Below are 22135 nucleotides of genomic sequence, written 5' to 3'. Positions count from 1 at the left end.
TATAACATTAATATAATATTTGTACGAATTAATTACTTTACTTATATATGTGAAATGTAATGTAAGAGAAAAAGGATATAATTCAGAATTATTTGAACAAAGAAATTGTAATTGTACTACATTACTGCAAACTTCTGATCTGCATTCCAAATCAAATATCTACTTTAAATAGAAACGCGAATTCTGAAAGCGCCTCGTCGGCATATAGAAAGATCAAACAGGCTTTATATTCCTGTTGACCCTTAAATATCGATATTTGAATTAGTACGTATGAAATTCGATCGAATCCCTGACTGGATCAACCAGATGAGACCGCCGCCGGCGGCAGATGTCGATCGAGTTTCGCTTCGCACAATCGACATATTTGTCAGTATTATATTTGTTTCGGGAAAAATGGACCCTTATCATTTCATCAGGATACATGGCTGCTTCCACTTTCATTTCTAATCGTAGTTAATCATCGAAAAATAAACTTTCCGTACCTTTCCATATTTTTTGTTCCGTATCCTGCTGCTTCGTACAAACAAGACTTGCGCAGGTACACCTTTATTGCTAAAATCACCGCGAGTGCCTATAAAACACTCGCGAATCTCAAAAGGCGCTAATCGAAGGAACTCGGTTCTCTCGAATCTATTTTCCTTGTCCTGTCTTTTCTTTCTCTTCGTCAAAAAAAAAAAAGATGCGACGACGTTGACGCTGACGTCATCCCACAAGCGTAAATTCAATGAAAGCGTTATGTCTTTATAATTTTTAAAGTTGATTGTCTTCTTCAATAATAACAGTCCTCTGAAGTTGATTGTCTTCCAGTTATATGCTACGTATGATTATGGATCACTTTCAATTAAGTTCGTCATATGCGAACTATATTGCTGACTGATATTCTTTTTGAAAATCTTTTATGCATTGTGATAAACAATCTGAAGTTTCTATGCTCCGCGACATTTGTTTTAAGTTTATAAATTATATTTAATAAAAGAAAAAATAAAACCTTTTATTATAATTTTTGATAATATATTTTGACTTTAAAAATATATTTTTCTTCTATCACACAAATGTTAATAAATAATCAAACATTTAATCGATAAATATGTTATTCGTAACTTGTTTGTTTGCAGTTTTAGATTGATTAAATAATCATTATAAAATACATTTATCGATTTAATACCAGCCAATTATGAGTGCCGATTAACGGTGCGGTTCACTTGGCGCTACAAATGCTTCGAAACTTTTGATTGATCAATCGGAAGAAAAAAATTTTACTAATTGACCAATCAAAAAATGCTTCGAAACATTTGTAGCATTTAGTGGACTGTAGCCTAAATTAATATTCGTGTATAATATAATTTTAATCGATTGAACGAAATAAAAATATTTTTCTATTTGAACACTATACGTTATTGTAAATATAAATTATAATTGAAAGGTCGCAGCAACACAAAAAGAATTGAAACTTCATCGTCGCGAACTTCATTTGCCTTCTGGAACAACGTGAGCCTCGTCGCTACACTCAAGGACTTGTAATAATACAGAATACTGTTATCTCACGTAGATCGTAGAGATTGCATTGAATTCGATCCAGCCAACGATGCCACATAATCAGCCACGATTTCCATCAAGAGATGATCTTGACGACGGGCTCGTCCTCGTCCTTGAGCAAAAGGCTCAATCTGAGGTCGAGCTCGCCAGCCTCGAGGGCCCATTTTTCCCTTAACCATCATGGTGAGTCTGCGTTGTGCGTGCCGAGGGTGTGGATCGGGAAGAGCGGATACCAATCGAAGATGAATTCCTTCGGTGGCAGCACATCGAGATCCACTTCGGCGCCGCCCAGCCCCTGGTTGCTCTCGAAGGCTTGCTTCTTCTCCCAGAGCATCACCAGTAAGTGCCTGCCCTGTAGAGTGTCGCAGCGTCCGTATTTCAGCGTCTGCCGATACTGCGGAGTCTTCGAGTGTCGCACCACGCGGGTTTTGCGCTTCTGCAGCCACTTATCGCCGTCTCGTTCTCGTAAGTACGTCTTCACGTAAGTGTCTATAGATAAAGATAAAAATTTTGCCGTCGAGTCTTAGGAAAATGATCTTAAAATCTAACACTTTAAGCGTATCTATAAGTAGAAAGAATTTTCTTTTTTTGTAAATTTTTAATAAATGTAGATCAAAGAAATATTTTATTTTTATAATACATAAAAATAGAAAAAATTAAAAATTTCTGAAAAAGGTAGAAAATGTGTTTTATTGTCGTATCATTATATTAAATTAGTATTAAACTTTTTTACTAAAATATTTAAAAATCAAGCTAATAGTTTTTAAAAAAATTATAAAAAAAACTATTTTATATTTAACTATTTTATAAAACTATTTAACTATTTTATAAAAAAAATGTTAATTTTACTGCAGCTTTGACCTTAACAAATTAGCGGATGTAGGTCGTTGTGATTAACCGGCACGCTGAACACTGGCTCGGAAATTTGTTTCTAAACGCTAAAGTAATGCATGAATAATCAAGACCGAATACCCGCACATTGTAAAAGTAACGACTATGGAATTAACGCTCGCGCGAGGATAGATAGTCGGGAGGACCTCAAAGATACTAGATTGCGAGAATTTTATAGCAAACAGGAACGAATAACTCGAATTAACAGCGACAAAGAGAGAAAGTATACTCCAGAAATTACCTGGTTCCTCCTTCTCCTCGGGACAAATATCCCTCGCGCAGATAACTTCGACCTCGAGAGTTCCCTTGCATAGATAGAAACCTAGCTGTACTTCGCCGTTCTGTGCTCCTACAATGTTTACAATCCCAATTAAATGGATGCAAAAGAAAATTATAATAAGAAAAATTCCAATAAAATAAAGATTGATAAATATTTGAGATTTAATGAATCAAATATCTGTTTTTATTAAATAAAAACATAAATTATTTCTGAGAAGAAATACGTATACATTTAATGTAGAACGTTTTTCGAGTCACTCAAAATACTGCAAAACTAAAATAAAACGTAAAATTTGCGAGTACAAATAATTTACTTTCGAGGGACGAAATGAAATTAAAACAAATATTTTACCACTGATTATTTTGAATCCTTTCGGCAGCAACTGTCCGCGACCCAGTTTCAAATCGACGCCATTTTCATTTCTCGCTGACTGACTGCAATAACAAAAGTTACGCCATACAAATTCAATTACGTTTAACTTAATAAATATCAATGTAGGATGATTTGTAGTTTCCATCCGTTCCTTTATCGTTGCATGTATGATATATCTGAACTAAAATATCAACGATATGATGAAAGCATAATTGATGAATCGATAATAAATACAATCGAAAATGTGAATAGAATAGAGTGATTGATCCATTTTAACTTGTCATGAAAGATGGATCGCGTACCTCCATTTCTCGTCTTCGTCGGATTCGCTATTTCGATCGTAAAATCTCTCAGGAATCTCCATAACGCTGTCTTTGCGCTCACCCCGCCCTATAAGTTGAAAAATATCTTCTCACATTATTGATCACATTGGACTGACTGCAAACTGTATGGAATTGCATGAGGAAACAGAAAACTGTTTCCTCAAGATATTATTTATTCATTTTGAATAACAATATTCGTCTAAAAAATTCCCAATACAATTGACATTACAATTGACATTTCTAAATTTAAATGATTTCATATTTCCATACAGATTGCAGTTAAGTTATATCTGAATGAAACAATTTACACCTGCCGATCAGAAGAGTCAATACTACGGGCTTGTATTATCAAAAACTCAGTATTGCAACAGATCTTTCAGACAAGCTTCTACTAACAATACGACAATTGCAAAGCATCTTCGGTCGTGTGAATTTCAATATAATTGCAATAATCTATATCTATCATTAACAAATACATTTTAATTTCTTTAAATATTTATTAAAATTTCTCAAACAGTGTACAGAAGTTTACAACAACATTGCAGCAATATTGCAACATTCCAATAATAGTGTAGTGACATTGTAAACGTTGCAATATTGTTACAAGTTTTTGTGCTATATGGGTTGCTTCAAGCATCCTATGATTATATAAATCGTCTTATTATGTAAGTGATTCTTTTAAATAAGCAATTGGGATTATACTAGATAATTTTTTTATTCTTAATTGATCGTATATAATGGTAAAAAGTAATAAAAAGATTATACTTGTATTTATATTACTTTTATAATGGAAAATAAATAAAAAATACTACATATATGTATGTATTACTATCTTATATTAATGTTTTATTTCTGATAATCTTTATCATATATAAAATTTTTATTATTTATGTTTCTGATAATTTTTATTATAGTACAAGAATATACAGTAAGAATTTCTATGCAAACGATTCAATCAATACCAATGGAACTGTTAATCGAATCGTGAAATTCAACAACCGAAGCTTCCTGAATTAAATAGATATATGTAATAAATTCCAAACGCGTTCTCTACATAGAAGTAAGATACAAACTTTAGTTCCAAAGTACCAACGATAGCAGGGAGTTTCAACTCTACGAAGAGAGAAGTTCAGTCTCGATAGCTGTAATAAGATAATTAGAAGCTCGAAGAGCTAATATATAGTTCGTTCTCATTCTATTATTATTTTCTTTTAAAGTTCTCATTTTTACACTTCCTCATTATTTGTTATCATCCTAATTCTGATCATTCTAAATATCTTTTTGACAAAGTTATAAATTTATGGGTAACATAATTATTAATCATACAGATTTGTGTTTAAAATTACATTTCAGTACATTTGTTTTCAATTTTTCCGATATAAGAAAAAATAAAACTTTTTTTAGTTACTTATAAATAAAGTACTTTCCTATTTATTTCTACAAAACATTATTGTTTGTCCGAAATTTTATATCTTTTATTTTTAATTGTTATAAAAGAATATTAAAAATTTTTTGTCAAAAAATTCAATAAAAATGTTATTTTATTTAAGTCTCATAATCATTTGTACATTAATATTATGATTTCATATAAATATCGTAAAACATTTTTGTATTCTAGATATATAACGTTCTTTTTATTGTACAACATATATTTTTAGGTATCATAAAGTAGAACATCTTAAATATACATATATGCATAGCTAAGAATAGTAATAAATAAAATAATTAAAAGATAAAAAGTAAAAAAGACAATTTCAGAATTATAGTATAAAAATAGAATCAGTAAAAAGATGTCGTATAGTCAGTACAGAGACAGTTCGTTAAATAGACTCATCTTAATAAAAAGGGAATTTGTCAGATGTTCGTGTCAATATATATAGTGTTAAAGACGTGCGACAATACAACGACATTTGAAATCTCTTACCTAAGATGATCATGATTGTAGGTAGCAACAGTGGTAGCAGTATAAGTGACTAGCGTTCAAATTATCTATAAATGCTAATAGTGTGCTTAAGCAAATATTCTAAAGCGCAACTTGCTTTAATTGCAAGAAAATTTAGGAGAGAGAAGCAAAAAGGAATTTGTGAAGGCTTGTAGTAAGGAACGGAATGTGGATATTTTGTTTGTTACTCACCTGTCCGCAGATGATTCGAAAAATTGCTCTATTTCCGCAATGGTATTATTAATATAAATAATATAAATAAATAAATAAATAAATAAATAACGTGAACAAACGTGTATGAATGTATTCAGGTGCTCTTTTATCAATTGTGAATTTATTTATCTGTTCATCAAGTTGTGAAAGTTAATATGTGTGAAATTGTTAATATTAGAATAACTAAAGATGCAAAGTTGATGTGCACGTGTATTTCTAAACTATTGGAACATATAAAATTATAATATTGGTGATTAAACAGAATTTATTATTCAAGATATCTTGATTTTTAACAAAGTATCGAATGAAACAATAAAAATAATTTTAGAGAAAATGTTGTATATATTATTTTTAAGTAATTGTCTCTTAAAAAATGATAACAAAAGATATAATCTTAAAAAAAGAAAGAAGAAGAGATAAAGATTAGAAGATGATAAAGAATTAACGCTCTAACTTTTGACGTTTAGAATGATTAAATAGACTAAATGAGAGCAGAAATGAAGTACGATTAACGCAAGCAGGAAATTAATAGTATGCCCGAGAAATTGCAAATTAACAATAATATAATTAATCTCGTTTTAAAAAATTATATTACGATTGGGGGAGGGGGGATTACGAATTATATGTGCAAACAGAAAAGAACATATTTGACAGGTAAAGTTTACCGACATATCTCATTCTTGTCTCATGATAAATGATGTTACGTGCGTCTTTGAAAAATATAATGTAGTGTGTATCGAGGGAAGACAAATTAATGGCACGTGCGCGCAAAGAAAGAGAAAAAAATAGAAGTGCAAAAATAAAGAAGCGAAACGCGAGAGATATTAGAACGGTATTCTCTATCAATAAATATATAATGATACGTATATAATATGATAGTTCTTTCAAAATCTTTTTTCACGAAATGTTTTGTTTATCTCTTCAATTAATAAGAACTACGAAACATAGAACAAAATAAAATAATAAAGAAAATTAAAAGATTATAGAAAAAAATATTCAGAACAGTATAGTAGCGATAGATAAATTGTTATTTATATAATGGATATAAAAATATTTGTCATATAAATTTTACTTAAAAATTGTTTCTATTATAAAATTGATTACTTGAACATTTATAAAGAAGTTGTAGAAAAAGTAAAACACTGTAAAATAAAATATTCATTATATACATTAAAAAAAATTGTATTAGAAATGCTCCACTCAAGTCTTTGTTAAAATTTTGCGTAGAATTTTTAATATCCGAGTATTAATTTAACATAATGTGACATATTATTTGAATATTTTGTATTAAATTGATATTCAATATTTTTTGTGTTAAAACAATACAATTTATTTATTATATAAATAAACAAATAACATAAAAATAATTTTTTTTAAATATAAATTTTAAGATAAATAAATAAAATGTGTTAACATATTATAAATATTAATTTTAATGAAGAAATATGATAGTTTACAAATTGTGTCAATGGTATGTTTTTTATGTTAATTTTTTACATAATATTTGTGTCACCTTCTAACATTCATTTTAAAATTAATACAAAAATTTTAGTGGATTGTTTGTACATATGAGATGTGTTAAATTTAATATTCGAAGGTACACAAATTTTCCAACTGTGTACCTTTGAATAAAAAGCGTGATATCATTAATGGAATTAATGTTTTACCATAGAATTATTTATTCTTTTTATTAAAATTGCGTAAAAGATACCATTATGAAAAAAAATTAAGTGTTCGTTAAATTTTTATCCGAGAATCAATCAAACTTGGGACTTTCAAATCGAAATCCTATTTCTACTCTGTTTCTACTTCCTATTTCGTCTATTTTGAACGTTCAAACTAATGGATATTCTAATATCAACAGTTTCTCTATATCTATCATCAAATCTATTCCGTTCTTATACTCTCTTTATTGCAGAACAAATACTACGATACCGTTGTATTAAAAAGGGTGAATTAAAGGGACGAAAATTGGAAGCGAGATTCTGCTTAAAGTACAGATAAACAGAGAGTGATAGAAGAAAAGAGCTATAGTAGACAGTGAGCGATAGAGAAAGAGTGTGTCTTACCGGAAGCCCATAACGTTGGTTGACAGTGCCTTGCGATTATTTATCGAGGTGGTGTGGAGTGCGGCAATGGGAAGGAGGCCGAGTTACCGGTCCTCGGAGACACAGGCTCGCACTGCCACACAGTAACTGTTGGGACTACGCACTCTGTTGTCGTTGTTGGTGGTCGATGGTAGTCGATTGGTTGGTTGGTTGGTTGATTGGTTGATTGGTTGGTTGGTTGATTGGTTGGTTGATTGGTTGGTTGATTGGTTGGTCGTGCGTGCGTGGCCCACGATTTGTCGTCGATAATCGGGGTCGTGACGATGGCCGATGGCGTTTCGACCGAGCGAACCGAGTGTTTCGCGATTCAAGTCGAGTACGAAGAGCATTCAGAGTTTTCGGCATTGGCGGACGGTGCCGACCGAGAAAGGATATCAATAATCAACAATACATTGAAACGTCAAGTTCAAAGTGCACGTTGCGCTCGAGGCCGGGCACATACGTGAACGAAGATGCACACAGATGTCAACAGGAAGACGAAAGGCCAGAAATTGATTAGGTGATTGCGATTCTTTTGGTAACTTTCGGGGCGCGCTTAATGATCGCTTCGAATATTCAACTCAGCGACTTATTGTCAATACAGGTGGATGCCGCATAGTTCGATAGGTTCGACTGTAGTTTTGAGTCAAAGCGAGGAAACTGAGTAGGCAGGGATAATTGTGAGGAGCACTTTGCGTTAAAATTCATTATTTCCATACGTGCTCCAAAAACATCAGCCAGTTTTTTCTCATGCATAATTCGCAGTCTATTTTCTCGCAAATCTTCTTCCATCAGACAAAAATGGCGTAATTTCTTATCGGATTAGTTAGATCTATCGCGGAAAAATGTCATCGATTTTGTCAATTCTGATAGTGTTAAATTAAAAAATAAATTGCTTTTCATATGTTTAAGAATTAATATACATTTTAACGAAATGGAATGTATTATAAAATAATCAATTCTTTTAGAAGAAAAAAAGAACATTTTTTTTTAATTTAATATTAATTATCATAATTAAAATTTAATAAGTAAATATTTTTTAACAATTGTTAATGAAACACCTAAACAATATTATATTATATTTGTAACTAATGACACCTAATATATAATATTCCCTGAGATTATGATAAAAATTACATCAAGTTATGAGATCACATTATTTTTTAAAATTGTACTTTTTTACTTTTGAATGTATTTTATGAATAATATCTGGATTTCAAAATTGAAAAAATTATAAAACTCTTCACACGTTAATTAAAAATTATATTTTGTTTATTATTTTCCCTTATTATTTCACACTTATTATTTTCACATTTAAAAGAACGACAATTCATAATCATGTCTCTGGGTGCGGTCGAGTTGCCAAGGAAGAAAAAATTTTACTAATTGACCAATCAAAAAATGCTTCGAAGCATTCGTAGCAGCAACACCTCGACCGCAACTTTTAACTCGAGACAAAAGGGTTAAAATTTAGGAAAATCTCTCTCTTAATTTTGGTTAATTACCTTAATATATTGCTTAGTAATGTCGCAATGATTATGAAAATTAGATTACATTCATTACACCAATATACAAAAAGCACCGATTATAATATTGCCATTTACAAACGTTACTTCGATCATTATTTTCTCGAATGCTATATAAACAATTTTTAAACTGACTTAAAAAAAATGTAAAGCAATTTTTATGACTATCAAGAAATTAAATTATTAAATGACATATTATCATCGCGCAATCGATTTCGTACGTTTAATATTTGCCAGAAGTCGCCAGGCAAAGCGACCATTAAGCCTGAAGAAACGATAATCTTGCTGATAGAACGATGACAGCAACGCTTATGGCACACTTGGTGTCAATGCGACAAATAATATTTGGAGGAATGAATGAGAGATTAAACAGCATAAGAACAGATAGAGATAGAAAGAAAGAGAGCAACAGAGAGCGGAAAGTCGCGGCGCGTAAAGTCACACACGTGCGTGCAACGGCACAGAAGCACAATAGCGAATTATGTCATCCACTATTGTGGTCACATTGACGATGGCAATGGCGGCGATGATATTGTTTCTCGCTTTGTAAAAGCCTGAGGCATAACGGGAGCAGGGATTCGAATCATTACTGCGAGAGCAATCAGCAACAGGCAACAGCGGCGCGCAACAGCGATCGCAAATACAGATGAGCAGAAAGTACGGATCATGTTATCTTTTGTTGGTTTTGATGGAGTACATCGACCTCTTCATGGAACGCAAGCAGAGCGAGAGACAGACATAAAGGCGAAATGAACGTGGTGGTTTTATGCTCGGTAGAACCACATTAATTCGAGCATTTCCGTCGACCGAGACGATGACTCCTCGAGACGAAAAAGCGGAGGATGATTGACGAGCGAAGCTTGAATTAAATTTCGCAGATCCAAGCGGAAATATAAATGTTGCACGATGGATTTTTTTAAGCTTCAGATGGACTCACGGCAGTGATCGAGGCACTATTCTTTTTTTATTCTTGCTTAATTCCATTCCGACGTCGACGAATCAATTCCGCGCAGCTCGATGATCCTGTGTAACGTCTTTTGACGAAAGCTCGATGGAGAGTTTCAATCCAATCCAGGAACGAAGTAAACGCCGAATCAAACATCGAGCGTATGAACGATGAGATAAGCAACGAAGCACAATTGAGGATGTAAAACGAAAGGCGAGTGTCAAAGGCGGTCATCGTCATGGTCGACATTAGACACGAAAATCTATAATAAAAGTCGATCGTATCCCGAAGTCTCATCAAAATCCTTTCCAGGTCGGGCTATTCCCGCTTTGATCTGTCCGATTTAGTTTCCATAAATTCGGACAAAAATGATTTTTGACAAACAAGAAATTCCTCTGCATATCAAGATTGTTCGCTCGGTCAAACCGTGTGGGATCGATATGTGATAGTGCGAAACAAATAAATAATAATTGCATCGACATTCGAATATAAAAATGTTGAAAAATTAGAAAGAAGAGTTTCTATAATTCTACAAAAGAGTCATACGATATGGCTAAAAGAAATATAGATAAGAACTACACTGAATGATTTGGAATGTGATTACTAAATCACACAAATTTTATGAAAAAAATTACAGAATATTGATTAATTTTATAGTATGATAATTTCAAAAAATTTAAGAATTTAAAAACTTGCTCTCTAATATAATACTAAAGTTATATAAGAAGAATAATTAATGTGAAAGAGTCCCACTTTCTTCATGTCACAAATACTATAAACGCAAGAGTAAAAATAAGAAATGTTTTCAGAATTTTATCAAAAGGTTTTTATTTCAAAGATTTTATCAAATTATTGTATGAGTTAAAAGATTTACATTTAAATAAATAATCTTAATCTTTTTTTAATGAAAAAATATGATGTTTAATTTTTAATCAACACTTCTACTATTTAATAAAAATTTCTAAATTTCTTTTAGAACTCTCTTGCTTTACAATTAATATGGAGATAAGAATATTTTTTAGAAAATATGATAAATAAGTGTATGAAATTTGGTTTCTTAAAAATTGTTTTCTAAAAATCGAAGATAAAATGTGTAGGAAGGAAAATCAACATTAATAGAGAAAAAGAGACAGGCAGGTGACTTGTGTAAATGCACACACTTAACGAATATGATCAGACAATCACATGTGAGGTGCATGAACACCCAAACACAATGTACACGCACACTCGCACACTTACATACATCAGGATGCACAACTATGATATGATATACGTTTATTAATGAGTCCTGTAATCTAATCAAACGGCGATGGTGATGGTAATGGTTACCATCAAGATGTTAAACAACAATAACGGTGACAAAACAGAGAAAGACAGAAAAAGAGAAAAAGTGTATCGTAAAATGCAGTAAAAATGGTTGTGGGGGGTGAGACGAATGAAAAGGTACAAAAGGCAAACAAACAGACGGACGACGGACGAACGAACGAGCGAAATGATGGCCAAAAAAAGCAAGGAAAACATTTATACTCACGACTGCCGCGTCTCTTGTCACCGGAGAGACTCATGGTCCTGCTGAGCTCACCCTTAGTTGCCTTCAACGCTCGCAGACCTTCCAGAATCTCCTCGGGATCCCTCATCGGTCTGGTGAACGAACTTCGCCGCCGATCGCGATTGTAGTGCACTATAGCAGGCATATCGGCTTCACCCATACTTCCACCTGGGATAAATTTAAGTAATAGGAATTATAGACACAATTATAAAAATCATCCATATTAATGATACCGAAAACTGATGACGATCTTTTGTCTGTGCTTTGCGAAACAAAATTTAATTTTAATGTAGATATTTCACTCTAAAAATTTACAACTGTTAATAATTATTACTTAAATTATAAATTGTTACATGTCTTATATTATCATATCTTATAATTTTTATTAAAACAAAAAAATGCTGTGTCATTCTCTATGATATTCTGTTTTTTTAATGTTTCTTTGATGCTTGCTATTTTTTGCTGCGCGATGCATCGATTTTTGTTGTTTACAACGTTTACATGGACATTTTCTAGCTGAAGTGACGTAATCGAATAGCGATAATCGAGGAAGCTGTTACTTAAGCGTGCCAAGTGCTTCCAAGCAGCACTCGAGGCTAACCCAACAATAGCATCACAGATAGTCTCATTTTATCGTTATCATCTTTGAAAAAGAAGAGAAGAGTGAATTTACTTGTGGAGGTGGCTAGCTTGCAATGAAAAGCGGAACATGGTTTATTAGGTCGAGTATCCGAATGGTATCGAAAATTCTAACAAGAAATTCTTTCAGAATTTGTATTTCCGAAGTTCTAATGTTCTATTTTCTTTCCTTTATGTGTTGAGTGAACAAACTGTAAACGCTTAAGAAAATTAAATAAAATTGACAATTATTTATCAATTATAAAAGTTTATTTAAAAGAGACACTCCTATTATTTGACTTTAAATTACAATAATTAATATTCGTGTATTACTAATAAACTGTATAATTGTAACAACAAACAAAAAGCAAAACCTTTTGGAGCATTTGTTTTATCCGTCGTCACACGAGGCAATATCGAGTTAGTATTTGTTTTGTTTAAAATTATTATTATTGATTATATATTGATATTACATAAATTAAGTATAGTATATACTTTAAAGCTAACATCCCAGAATAAACACTTCTATAATTGATAAATAATTGTCGACTTTATTTAACTTTTCTCATATTCACAATTTCTCTCCTATTCCCTCCTACATCAAAATATATAACTATATTTATTTTAAACTTTGCGTTCTATGATCATGTATTATGGTGTGGCAGGAAACGTACATCAAACTGGATGTGAGAAGTAAGTTATTAATATGCTGCAATAATATTGTTTACCTTGTGTTCGCAATTCTTCTACTCTCCCTTAAATGCATCATTTGGCAAATGCATTTCGAAATCGTTTGTAACGCCAATTTAGAGGTATATTAAAAATGCTACATCAGAGTGATTTACTATTAGATATTATTACTACCAGTGATTTAAATTTCAAATTTATAATAAAAAATATTAGTGTAATATCTTTCCTCTATTATATCTCCTGTTTAATAAGTTACATATTAATAATTATTATATAATGTAAAATTAAAAATTAAAATTTTCTTGATGAAGAAATTTAATACGAATTTAATATCATTTTTTCATAATTAAAATTTTATCCTTTCGACTACTATAATATTAAATACGCTCGCAATTATAAACCTCGTATTAATTTCTCTCAATCAAGAAACTAATCGAAATTACTTGAGAGAGATCCTCTTACTAACGCAATGTTACGTTCCTACTAGTGATTTCGTCGAAAAAGAAATTGGACCGTGTCGAATCTTTTCGTGACACTCACGTTTACTATCAGTGCCGCCCTGACTTTGGAAGCTGCTTCTGCGGCTACCCGGCAGGGATCTGCTATAATCCCGGTTGAGCTCATACGGCTCAACCTCGAGTTGCTCGGACTGGCTGGAACCGCGTCTGGAATTGGCGTGCCAAGCATGATCTGGATGCAGGAAGCAGAATTCCGGGCTACCGCTATCACTCTGCGTATCATCGCTGTAGCTCCGATCTCGCAGTTCCTTCCTAAACAGTCTCTGGGCGACCTCCATTGATACGGAGCCGCGCGGAGAGCAATATGGCGATTTGCCAGTTCGAAGCCCACGTGGATCTTCCAATCGATACCTGACATTTTATAGCGACTTCGACATGTGAACGTTAACGAATACATGTAAAGTGATAACGGAACGTTAATTATTTGCAATTATTGTTAATCATCAATTTGATTAGCATTTCAAGCAAAATAAAAATTATCATAACACTAAAAAAACATCAAAATGGATACAAAAAGTCATTTTTCAATCAGTAATAATTAATTTTATGTGACTTGTTCTATTTGAAATACAACTCTCAATTATCTCTATGGATCTTTCTACATATATTTATTATTTGCGAAAAATAAATATTTTGCACATTAGTATTTGACATATTTATAATGCAATTGATAATAATTAAAAATTATTTTTTAAAAATAACTACTTAATCTTATTAAATCTTAATCAATTTATAAAAATTTTCAAATATTATAACAATGATAGTAATTAGCTATGATAGGCAAAATCGTTTTATTGTGAATATTAAATATCACATGTTAAATTATGACTATTGTAGTTATTTAAATTCTTCAATCTTCTTTGACAAATGCACTTACCAAACCGCTCTATCATTTTCAAGTGCTCGCTGAACATCGACAGTGCACTCGCCAAGAAACACATTATCGCCATCGGGACAGTAATCCCAGAGAGTCACCTCGATCGCACGTTCCATCAGGCTCTCACCATCAACTCCAGTAAAGAACAATGTAGCGTTCCAAATAGGTTTCTGGGTCGGCTCAGCTACAATAGTTTTCAACGGAGTTGCTTCGCCGCTGTAAAGGTCGCGAGTGATTAATCAATCATTCATTTTAAGCATCGAAGATTCGAAGCATAGAGCAAATAAAAGATACATGAAACAAAATTAATCTGGTAAAGTTCTTGGAAAATTACATAATCAATACACACAATACGTTAATTGCGCTTACGTGAAACTTTTCTCAAATATCAATCTATATCTAATTTCATGTATTTCTTTCTTTTCAATTTCTTTTAATATTAATAGTCTACGATTTTTATTTCGTATTGTAAATTTTATACAATAAAAAATCAATTTCGCTGTCGGATACATTCGATCCAAGAATTTATGAGCTGTCCACGGACTTACGATGGAGGAGCAAGGATAAGCTTAGCAAAAGCTTCCGGCAAGGTGCCGAATCCGGTGTCTTCTCGCACACATAAGTCGTCGGCCATAAAAACCGAAACAACCAATTCTTTACGTTCTGCCTCGTACGAAACCTGGATTTGTATTCGACCGGTCACCTGCCTCTCCTTCGCTATTTGTTCCTAAAAGATAGGAAAACAGTTTTAAAGTTTCTAATCTTAATCCGAAGAGTTAAAAGTTTCTGAACCAGCGAGTGGTAACGAATATTCCGTGTTTTTCTCAATTTAAATGTAATCTCTAAAATATAAAATATAATAATAGAAAGTTGACAGCGGAGAGTCATTGAAAGCAGTTTTTGCTGGATCTACAAATAAGTATTGAAATTAAACAAACAAAATTACTGACCATTTTATAGCAGTAATACTGATAAAACTCATGAATAAAAGTACCTAGTTAAAGGTATCTAAATTATCCGCAAAAACATATTGAAGGATTTTTTAGCGAAACTTCGTGCTCCACTCACGGTTGTTAAGGAGACCGGAAGCAGAATTAATTTTGCATGCAGAAGCGGTTTCGCGGAGTTTTGTTGAAAAGATAAAAAGAAGAAGAAAAATGTGAGCAAACTAAGAGCAGTCCTCGAGGTTTAATTTTATTCGTGTCAAGACCCATTCTATGTCGCAGACCATACATATAGCAACTATGTGTGTAATCGTGTATGTACAGAGGTGTAATCCTTAGAAAAGTACTGATGCCGATCTACTTTGCTTGCATTTGACTTTTATTTAACTCTTTCAAACTAATTATTCAAGTCAATAATTTCTAATTCATTCTGATTTTTAATTAATAATTTAAGTCTTTCAATTATGGTCAAAATCCGATATTATAATATAAATATGATCCGATATTATAATATAAATTTATACAGTTTCTTTTTATAAGATTTATAGAATTTTAAAAATATAATCATATAATTTCTATATCGCAAAATTATTGAAAAGATTCTAGACGTAAAATTACGAAACTTTTCAAAATATTAACATTGGAAATTTTAATATATTTGAAAATCTATAGTTTTTATAATTTTAAAACTTTTTAAGCATCTTTGAGATAGAAAATTTTAATTCTTAAATCTTTATACACAAAAATTAAAAAATTTTAATCTTTACATTTACGAATCTTCGGACTTTCATATTCTTAATATAGTCCGTATTTCACGAAAAATTTTAAAATGACCAATTTTAAAATGATATTAAAATAACAAATTAAATAATATTGGAATATGGCAATTTTATACAATTTTTTTTATTATTTATTTATATGAGTAACTATAAATTGTCTGAAAGAACTAATAGAAAAACAGTTTCTAAAATAACTCTACTTAGTATTAAAACATAAATAATTATTTGATATTTTTATATTCAAAAGCATCGAGAAGATATACATCCATTGGATCTGTTTTCTTAGATTATACCCTGTACGTGCAAAACAGTCAAGAAAAACGTTCGTTTAAAAATAACTTTCATTTTCGTTCATCTCTTTTCTTTCGTCACGATCGACGATTTATATATTTTCCTTTCGGTCTTCTTCGCCTCTCGTATTCCCTTCCGATGTTTCCATGACATCGCTTCACACATCTTCTCTGCATTCCAGCTTCGCATGCCTTTCCGCGTGCGCGTGTCCAAGCCTTTTATTATTACGAAAAAACATAAATCGTCCATCACTCTTTCTCTTTTTACGTACGGTTTTCCCGAACTGTAAGCTGTTTCCTACGTATTTACATATTTACATATGTATTTACTGAAAAGGTTTCTTTCTACGCAAGCAAATAAGTGTGTACCATCGCGATGCGCTTCTTCGGCTGCAATAAATCATATACAATGCATACTAAAAATAATATACTTATTGTTATTACTTTGTGTAATTTACTTTGATTTAGTGTTTTAACAATTAAAAGTACATACAATTTTCTGTACATTTGTGCATTTTTTCAAAAGAACTTGTTGCAGAAAATTGATCATGTTACTGTTCTATTCAAATGAAACTATTCGAAATATTATAATTCAAAATGTAACATAATGTTTCACGGAAACATGATATGAATTTGTGGCATAAATACGAATCTAATATCCTAATTTCGAAACTGAAATTTGATGCAGTAAAGTAATTTTACGACTAAACTTTTGAATGATATGCTAATTTCAAAATTATACTTTAAGGTAACATAGTTTAGGTTTTATTAGATAAAGTAATTACTTACGAGAATTAGTCTGAAAGATATAATATTAATTTTTTAATTATTTATAGTAAATTAAAAAATAAAGTTTTAAAAACTACTTAAAAAGTTACAGCCGAATTATAGACGAATAAGAATTCAAAATTAAGCAAATCTATTATTATTTAATTCTTCAAAATTTACATGAAATTTATAATATAATTTATTAAATGTGTATAATCACTGTAATATATATTTTTTAACTATATCATTTAAAATGAAAAATGGAGAACAATATGAAAAGATAATTAATGATCAGAAGACGAATGGGATTATCCTTGAAGATTATTTTTACGAACAATCTCTGTTAACAGATGCGGTTAGTAATGGGAATAGGAAAGTTATCGCGTATAAAAGAGCGGGCGAGAAAATCTTTTTATCCTGATTTAAAGTAGGAAGTGAAAAATGAATTTTAATGAAGATGACAATGAGATTCTGAGAATTGTTAAATCACAGCGAAAAAAATCTAACCCCCAACTTTATTATCGTTTCTCATTATCTTTTCATATAATAGTTTTATATGTTAAAATAGGATTGCCGCGTGCAAGTTTTGTTGCTTAGTAAGCATCGTTGAAATTAGTGAAAATTATAAAATCAAATATTTAAAAAACATTATCCTCTTAGAAGATTAATCTGTTTTTGTAACATTTGTACGAGTTGTATGTGAATTGTTTATAAAATGTTTTTAACCGATGCACCTTAATTATGAATTCAGACAAAATTAAACGATTAATTATTGTTAATATTATTCATTATTCGTGACATTTTGTTTTCAATGTTTATCAAGCATTTTTCATGTATATCGATTTTTCATGTGTACCATTTCGTTCTACAATTGCACGTGTAGAAATTCCTTTGAAGCCGAAGAAGAGCCGCTGCGACAAGCATTGATGTATTATACAATGTCAGTCTACGGTTGTTTCCAAAGCGCGCATTTCCCCAGTATAATAACCAATATTGATACGTTTCGCAACATCATCTTGCCCAGGAAAATTCATTCGATGTATTCTGATAGAAGTTCGTCCATTAAATCTGCGCTTGTGCAAGTACTTCCTATATCTGCAGAGATATTATATACCAGGGAAAAGCGTGAATGTGACAACAACCAAACGCCCGCGTTTCCATCCGAGCGATCCGTGCGCTTGTTCGTCGTAACCGTTTAAGATTATCAGCTTCGTCACGTCGTCGAACATTGGATAAAAACGCTCGCATTCAAGCACCCGTGAAAGTAAAAAAATCGAACGGACGGAGCCGTTGAATACTCGTTTATTTACCGCGTGCTCGCCGAGCGCGTTGCGTATCGATGGGAATATTGAATTGTCGATCACATATTGGGCGTTGATTGTATAGCCGCAGCATCACAATTGCGAGCGCGCCACTAGTGATATCTCTCGCAAAGATGACAATGCGCTCGGACGTTTGGCATTTGTGCATCACTCAGGACGAGTTTGGTGTTCGTGTGTCTGCGCTCGCAACCAAAATTAAGGATAGCTGACAGATAGGAAAGAGAATAAAGAGAAAAAGAAAGAGAGCCATACAAGTGTGTGTACGTGGAGCGAGAAGTTGATAATACGATCTAGAAACTGAAATATCACTCAGCTAAACAACGAGACAGCCACAGACGTACGGAGAGAATTGGAAGAGAGAAAGAGAGAGAAAGAAAGAAAGAAAGAAAGTGAAGGGGATGAGAAACGAGCCGTCAAGGAGGAAAAAAACGCTAGCGTACAACTAGAATTCGTGCCAGTTGGGAGAGAGTAGCGTGGAGGGCCAATATGCTAAACTTGCTCAACATGGACAACTTACATTTCGTCTTTTTCATTTCTCTTTCGTCTCAGCGGATCTATTGCTTTTTTTTTGTTCTCTGATCATTATAGATCTATCTTTATGTCTTTACACGGTGCGGTCAGCTTTTGTCAGCGGGTATATACAGGGAGACACATAATTGCGTATATGCATGTATATATATATACATATATATATATATGTATAATATAAAGAAACGTAGATGACATCGAGTATGTACATTCGTATGGGTGGAAGTAACGGATTTACTTAAAGTAACGTAGAGCAAAGAGCAAAGTGTATAGACATCCAGAGAGGAGTCTCGTGTAAGTCCATCGTACATCGATGAGAAGAATTAGAGTTAGAGGCAAAGATAGAAAAAGGAGGAGGGGGGGAAGGGAGGGGGGTAAAAGAGAGAAACAGTGAAAATAGAAGAGATGAGACATCAATTGAGCAAGGTGTACCTAACATAAAAGAGAAGGATTTCGCTGTGCGAAAATGTGATAAGGAGAGAGAAACGGTTAGAGAATGAAAGAGCGGGACGAAGATGGATATACATTTATACATATATATGATCTTTCTCTGGCAGGGTAAATTACGTAAAGAAAGATCGAGTGCCACAGCCTCCGTGTATGCATATAGTCGAGCTTCTCCGCGAGAATTTCCTTTAGCATTTCCGCCGTTTCTCCTTTCCATTTAACTTTGAGACTTTAGGCTTGAGATCGCTCTTTTCATGAATGAGGAGAGGACGAGCCTCTCATCGCGAATCCAAGCTTTAAATTATACCGAGAGAATCTGGAACAGTGTCCAGCAGTTTTGCCGGGAGAAATTAAAGAGCGTATCGCATATATATGTGTATATATGTATTTATTTATAATTTATAGAGAGAAATGTAACGTAATTTTCTATAAAGCGAAACTTCTCTTTGAAACATTATTATAAATGCGGCTTGTATTGTTTCCTTTACATCGAGCGTGTATTTATTTCGAAAATCATCCATCGAAATAAAAGGGAAAATATGAAATAAATAAGCGATAAAATGCTACATTTAATAATACCAGCATTTCATATGTACACGTATTCGTTAGATGCTTTGAACTTGAAAGTATTCAAGCTCTGAACAAGTCGACTGCAATATTCCAGTGAGAATAAAATCATTTTAATAAGTGTTACAAAAACGTTTAAGTTTCCGATATTAATATATACGACATGTTGACACAAATAAATTCTCGCTCGACACTATTCCATTCTTTTCAAGTTGTCGAAAGGAAAAGTCGCCGGTACGGAGTCAAAGTGAGAAATTCGACATTCGAGTGCTTCGCGACGGATCGCTTCCAGGCGATTTTATTCCGCGCGAGACCAGCAATGAAGCAAAGAAAGGAGAACAGCAACGACACAACTCGCCCCAACTGACACTTTCGTTTTTTGCGCTGCGCGTTTTTCTCGAATCTTGGTCTTGTTTTGCACGTCGCGCGTTTATTGTACAGCATTTTCTTGCCACTCTGACGTAAAGCGAAAAGTGAAAAGCGTGACATTCGTTCTCTCTCACGAAAGCGACGGGCACGCTCGCGCTGTCTTTTTTTCTTTTTTTTTTCCTTTCCATTTGCGCCACCGCATACGTCACTGGAGAATCCAGGAGGATATCCGCGAACATCACTATATCATCCAATTTTATCGTTTTAAATACTCTGCAAAGAGACTTAAAGACAGCACGATGCTTTTACATGATTTTCAAGCGCGAATAAGCTCTCTTGATTTTGAATTTACTTCGCTTCATTAAAAAATGTAAATTAAAAAGGATAAAGACATTTTAAATAAGTAAATATGTCTTTTAGAAAGTTACGATTAGCTTCATAAACTTCAAGTCTATTTACAAAGTATATATGATGTACAAAAATCGATGAATGTTGTAATCGTAGAGCTCGCGCTGAAAAGTCGATAGATCCCGTACTTGTTAGCCCTAAGAACACTAAATATTATTAATAGTTATAAAATTTATGCGGTATTTATAACTATATTATATTTTTCACATAGAGACATAGTATGCTAGTTTTATTACATCGCTTAATTAAACAACAGATCGCAGAAATTATTCTGCCTTGGTAAGGTTAGGTTTGCTTTTTTTTTTATTTCCCTACGTTAACAAAGTTTCTGACTCACGTCATTACTCTCGCTAGAGGCGTTTAGAATCGACGCTGCAACATCAGACGAAGATGTATCGGTCTTTAGACACGCGCGAGCTCTAAGAAAAGTAATGATGGTACACATGTTAGAGGCACCGTCCATATATATTCGTCTTGTTGCTCTCGCGAATTCCGACGAGACATACAGGGCGCGAACAGGGAGACAACTTTCGGTGTACAATATGTAGATTTGTGTTATTTCTTACATGGCGATAAAACCACATTCTCGTTAAACTGTCCCGATTATCAATGAACTCTGTTAATTCCGGAAACCGCGATAGCGGATATTTTACGCAGTCTCACTACTCCGTATAAATTTCCTCTTCTATTTTATAAATGTATGTAGTAGAGATTAGATATAAAATTAATGAAATATGAGAGAGAGAGAGAGAGAGAGAGAGAGAGAGAGAGAGAGAGAGAGAGAGAGAGAGAATTTAGTGTACTTTCTACCTTTCGACCACATTTTAAGATATTAAAATTTTACATGAAGGAGAAATTTTACAAGAGTATTATTCTTCCTATGAAACGTATTGAATAACGCAGTTGCCTATTCATCATTTTTCACTAAACTAAAATATAAGAAAGAAATCGTAAAATTTTTTCATACGAAAAAATTTTAAACGTGATTTTTAAAAGTAACTTTCGGAAGCATTTTTAGAATTTATAGAAACGAAAGACAACAAAAAGTATTACAAATAACGTATTGAGAAACAATCATTTGCGTGACATTTTTTTCAACTAAAATATATTTAAAAAATTATTGATAACAAATAAAATTTATTTATATGAAGAAAATTTGAATATAATTATTAAAAGTAATTCTTTAAAGTATTTTTAAGATTCATGAAAGAAAAGACAACAAAATCGAGTATCACTCTTTCTACAAAACATATTGAGAAATATAGTCACTTGCGTGAAATTCGTTATTTTTCAACTGAAATATGTTCAAGAAATTGTTGATAACAAATTAAATTTCTTCGCAGAA

At 32.4% G+C, this 22135-nt stretch overlaps 1 protein-coding gene across 1 annotated transcript in view; it reads right to left on the bottom strand.

Moving 5' to 3' along the window:
* Window positions 1-1465: 1465 nt before the first annotated feature.
* The window catches only part of LOC108690500 (regulating synaptic membrane exocytosis protein 1), a 124697-nt gene continuing 104027 nt past the window's right edge, over window positions 1466-22135 (bottom strand). The window contains exons 15-22 of the mRNA XM_018197814.1: window positions 14917-15095; window positions 14369-14584; window positions 13514-13842; window positions 11648-11833; window positions 3382-3469; window positions 3059-3141; window positions 2669-2776; window positions 1466-2025 (exon numbers count right to left, since the gene is read on the bottom strand). Of these exons, the coding sequence (XP_018053303.1) occupies window positions 1715-2025; window positions 2669-2776; window positions 3059-3141; window positions 3382-3469; window positions 11648-11833; window positions 13514-13842; window positions 14369-14584; window positions 14917-15095 (1500 nt within the window). The 3' untranslated portion in view covers window positions 1466-1714. The remainder of the gene's footprint in view (window positions 2026-2668; window positions 2777-3058; window positions 3142-3381; window positions 3470-11647; window positions 11834-13513; window positions 13843-14368; window positions 14585-14916; window positions 15096-22135) is intronic.

Source organism: Atta colombica, unplaced genomic scaffold (assembly GCF_001594045.1).
Source record: "Atta colombica isolate Treedump-2 unplaced genomic scaffold, Acol1.0 scaffold33, whole genome shotgun sequence".
Lineage (NCBI taxonomy): Eukaryota > Metazoa > Arthropoda > Insecta > Hymenoptera > Formicidae > Atta > Atta colombica.
Note: the sequence above shows the minus strand (reverse complement) of the source record. Positions and strands in the feature narration are given on the sequence as shown.